The sequence below is a fragment of the Mus caroli genome, chromosome 7 (genome assembly GCF_900094665.2).
Source record: "Mus caroli chromosome 7, CAROLI_EIJ_v1.1, whole genome shotgun sequence".
NCBI lineage: Eukaryota > Metazoa > Chordata > Mammalia > Rodentia > Muridae > Mus > Mus caroli.
Genome location: NC_034576.1, coordinates 110,281,518 through 110,284,940, shown reverse-complemented (window position 1 = coordinate 110,284,940; position 3,423 = coordinate 110,281,518). Strand labels below are relative to the sequence as shown.

Here is a 3,423-nt window from a genome sequence, read left to right as displayed (position 1 = left end):
ACGAGGACGAGGAGGAGGGAAGGAAGGAAGGAAGGAAGGAAGGAAGGAAGGAAGGAAGGAAGGAAGGAAGGAAGGAAGGAAGGAAGAAGTTTCTTTTCTGAGTTTCCTTCTCAAATAATTCATAGTCCCTCTACAGAAAAACAATCAACTTGGTTGTTTTGTTACAAGGCATACAGATTTTATTATACATTTTAGTTTCTTGATCAAATTTTTGTAGTTTTATAAAAAAGAAAGGCATAGATATTCAAAGAAAATCCACCTCTCTTCCTTTTCTTACATATTTCTTTTACTATATTTTGTCCGATTATCCAAACTAGGACTTTCAGTACTACTATGAATTCAAGTATCAGAAGATGACCCACTTTTCCCCCTGTGTTACTGGGTGAAGGCACTAAAATTTGACCACTAGATATAATGTTTGTTATGAGGTGGTAATATGCAAATTTTATTATTGTGAAACAAGTTATTTTATTCAGACCTTGCTGTTTGAGAAATTAAATTATAAAAGTGCTTGTATCCTAGGCCTCTTTAAGCTTACAAAGATAATTCAGTGATATTTATTATTTATTTTATATCACATTAATTTGCTTATGCTACAGCATTCTTATATGTTATACATAGAGTTAGAGTTTTCTGTTGTTAAATTCACTTTGCTAGGTAATTTATGGAAAAGTTTTATATTTATATTTAGCAGGAATTGTGACCTATGTTTTTAGTTTTTCATAAATCTGTCAAATTTAGTATCAGGACTGGAACTACTTAAAACTGAAAATTTAACTAAAAAAAACAAAAACAAAAACAAAAACAAAGATGGTGTCATCCAGAGAGGCATTAAAAAAAATCATTTCCTGAAAGCTTTCAACTTTGAGTTGAAACTGATTATACATAGTGCACCCTTGTTTACTTTTGCTACTTCCAAGAGAGTTGGAATAAATTTTAGGAATCCATGAAAGGTTTTCAACAAAAAAAAGTTGATGCAGACAAAAAGTAACTAGCAGATAATACATATTTATTCAAATACAAACGTCTGTAATTTTCATAGTCCAGATGGATTATCATTGGAATTTTAACAAGCAAGTCAAGTACTCAAGGGGTTATATCCCAAAAGGCACTGTTTCTCATAAACATAACCTTGCTTTATATTGCCAATTCTATGCCATTTATCTTTCTTGTTGAGGCACAGATACAGACAGGTAACAGTTTTTTTTCCTGCTGATACATGATGACTATTTCTCATTTTTGCATTACAAATTAAGCATTAGGTTGTGTTAAGGCATTGATAATTTGTCCCACGTTTACCTATGCTCAATACATAGTATTATTTTGTATATTCATCCTATTCAAAATAAGAATTCTATGAGGTACATGCTGAAGCACCTTATGATGAAGTAATGATGGGTTTTCTGTTTTATATGCTAATTGTTTAAAACTCCACAGGTTGTCAGTCATAAAGCCAAAGAACTGAGTTCACCTGCCTTGTCACTGACCTTTAGAAAGAAAAGATATTTTCCCCATTTCAGTAGGTCTCTATTGCTCACTGAAATATAAACTAGCAACATGAAGAATATATGATTGAACTATATCAAAGAAACAATTTTTCTAATCATAAATGACCATGAATCAATGAATTTTATAAGCTGAAGTTCTTTCATGAGGTACCACACAACAGCATGTTCCTGTACACATGTAACTACCTATATTTTGTCATTTATATAATGAGAACAATATGCAAGTGACAATCCTGGATTCCATTCTAATACCTTCTTATTTTTCTTTCCTGACAGAGATGGAGCCTGGAAACTACACAGTTGTAACAGAATTCATTCTTTTAGGGTTAACAGAGGATATTACAGTCAGTGTCATTTTATTTGTTATGTTTCTAATTGTCTATTCTGTTACTTTAATGGGTAACTTGAACATAATTGTGCTAATCAGAACCAGCCCTCAGCTTCACACCCCCATGTACCTTTTCCTTAGCCATTTGGCCTTTCTAGACATTGGGTACTCCAGTTCAGTTACACCCATCATGCTGAGGGGCTTTCTCAGAAAGGGAACATTTATACCTGTGGCTGGCTGTGTGGCTCAACTCTGTTCTGTAGTGGCATTTGGGACATCTGAATCTTTCTTGCTAGCTTCCATGGCCTATGACCGCTATGTGGCCATCTGCTCACCTTTGCTCTACTCAACACAGATGTCCTCCACAGTCTGCATCCTCCTAGTTGGAACTTCCTACCTAGGTGGATGGGTGAATGCTTGGATATTTACTGGTTGCTCCTTAAATCTGTCATTTTGTGGGCCAAATAAAATTAATCACTTTTTCTGTGACTATTCACCACTATTGAAGCTTTCTTGTTCTCATGACTTTTCTTTTGAAGTCATTCCAGCAATTTCTTCAGGATCCATCATTGTGGTCACTGTGTTTATCATTGCTCTGTCTTATGTCTACATCCTTGTGTCAATCCTGAAGATGCGCTCCACTGAAGGTCGCCAGAAGGCCTTCTCCACCTGCACTTCCCACCTCACTGCAGTCACTCTGTTCTTTGGGACCATCACATTCATTTATGTGATGCCCCAGTCCAGCTACTCCACAGACCAGAACAAAGTGGTGTCTGTGTTTTACACAGTGGTGATCCCCATGTTGAATCCCCTCATCTACAGTCTCAGAAACAAAGAGGTTAAAGAAGCCATGAAAAAAATGATTGCTAAAACACATTGGTGGTCCTGAAATATTTGAATTTACAAACAGTAAATTCTGCTCTTACAGGTAAATGGCAGTATACTAAGTAAATTTAAGATTATATTATAATATTGTAAACTTATTAATTTTTCCATCTCATTATCAAGCCTTTTCTATATAAAAAATAATGGATTCACTAAGATAGCAACACTTTTTGTTGTTTTTTTTTTTCTTTATCCTTTTATTGGCCACCATTTTCACCATTTTTTTTTTTTTTTGCATCTGTAAGTACAAATATTTTCATCTCAGTCCTGGGTTCTTTGAATGCAGCCTTTAAAATTAAAAGGATAGAAGTTTCTGGAACCCTTTGAATGAGGATAGCATTGGCATCCACCATAATGTCAGTCTGAAAAACAGCCTCCTGCTCTACAGAAGTTTACTGATTGAAGCTAGTGGGACTGGTGTTGGAAGGATGCTGTTCCCAACAGGATTCTTTCATGGTTCTTCTGCTAGTGAACTATAACTCAGCCAAATTGGAAGATAACCTAAATTACATCTTAGACAATGGCTGTTATCTTCTAGGAATCTATTGACAAGGATACTCCACTGAGGATAATCGGGATTGCCTTACTCCTGTGGAGATGAAGCACTCAGTATACTCTTGGGCCATTTCACTATTAAAAAAATAATATGTTGAATATAGTATTTTTAAACAATTTATTTCTTTATTTACTTTAGACCTGAGC

General features: G+C 34.9%; 1 protein-coding gene across 1 annotated transcript; it reads left to right on the top strand.

The window, feature by feature from the left end:
* The first annotated feature begins 1,702 nt into the window (after positions 1-1,702).
* Positions 1,703-2,725, top strand: LOC110298959 (olfactory receptor 480). Its single transcript, XM_021168503.1, has one exon. The coding sequence runs from the start codon at positions 1,727-1,729 to the stop codon at positions 2,723-2,725; it is 999 nt and encodes a 332-aa protein (XP_021024162.1). The 5' UTR covers positions 1,703-1,726.
* The last annotated feature ends 698 nt before the right edge of the window (positions 2,726-3,423 follow it).

Excerpts from the sequence above, each read along its gene's own strand:
- LOC110298959 (XM_021168503.1), top strand. The coding sequence starts at position 1,727 with ATGCAAGTGACAATCCTGGATTCCATTCTAATACCTTCTTATTTTTCT.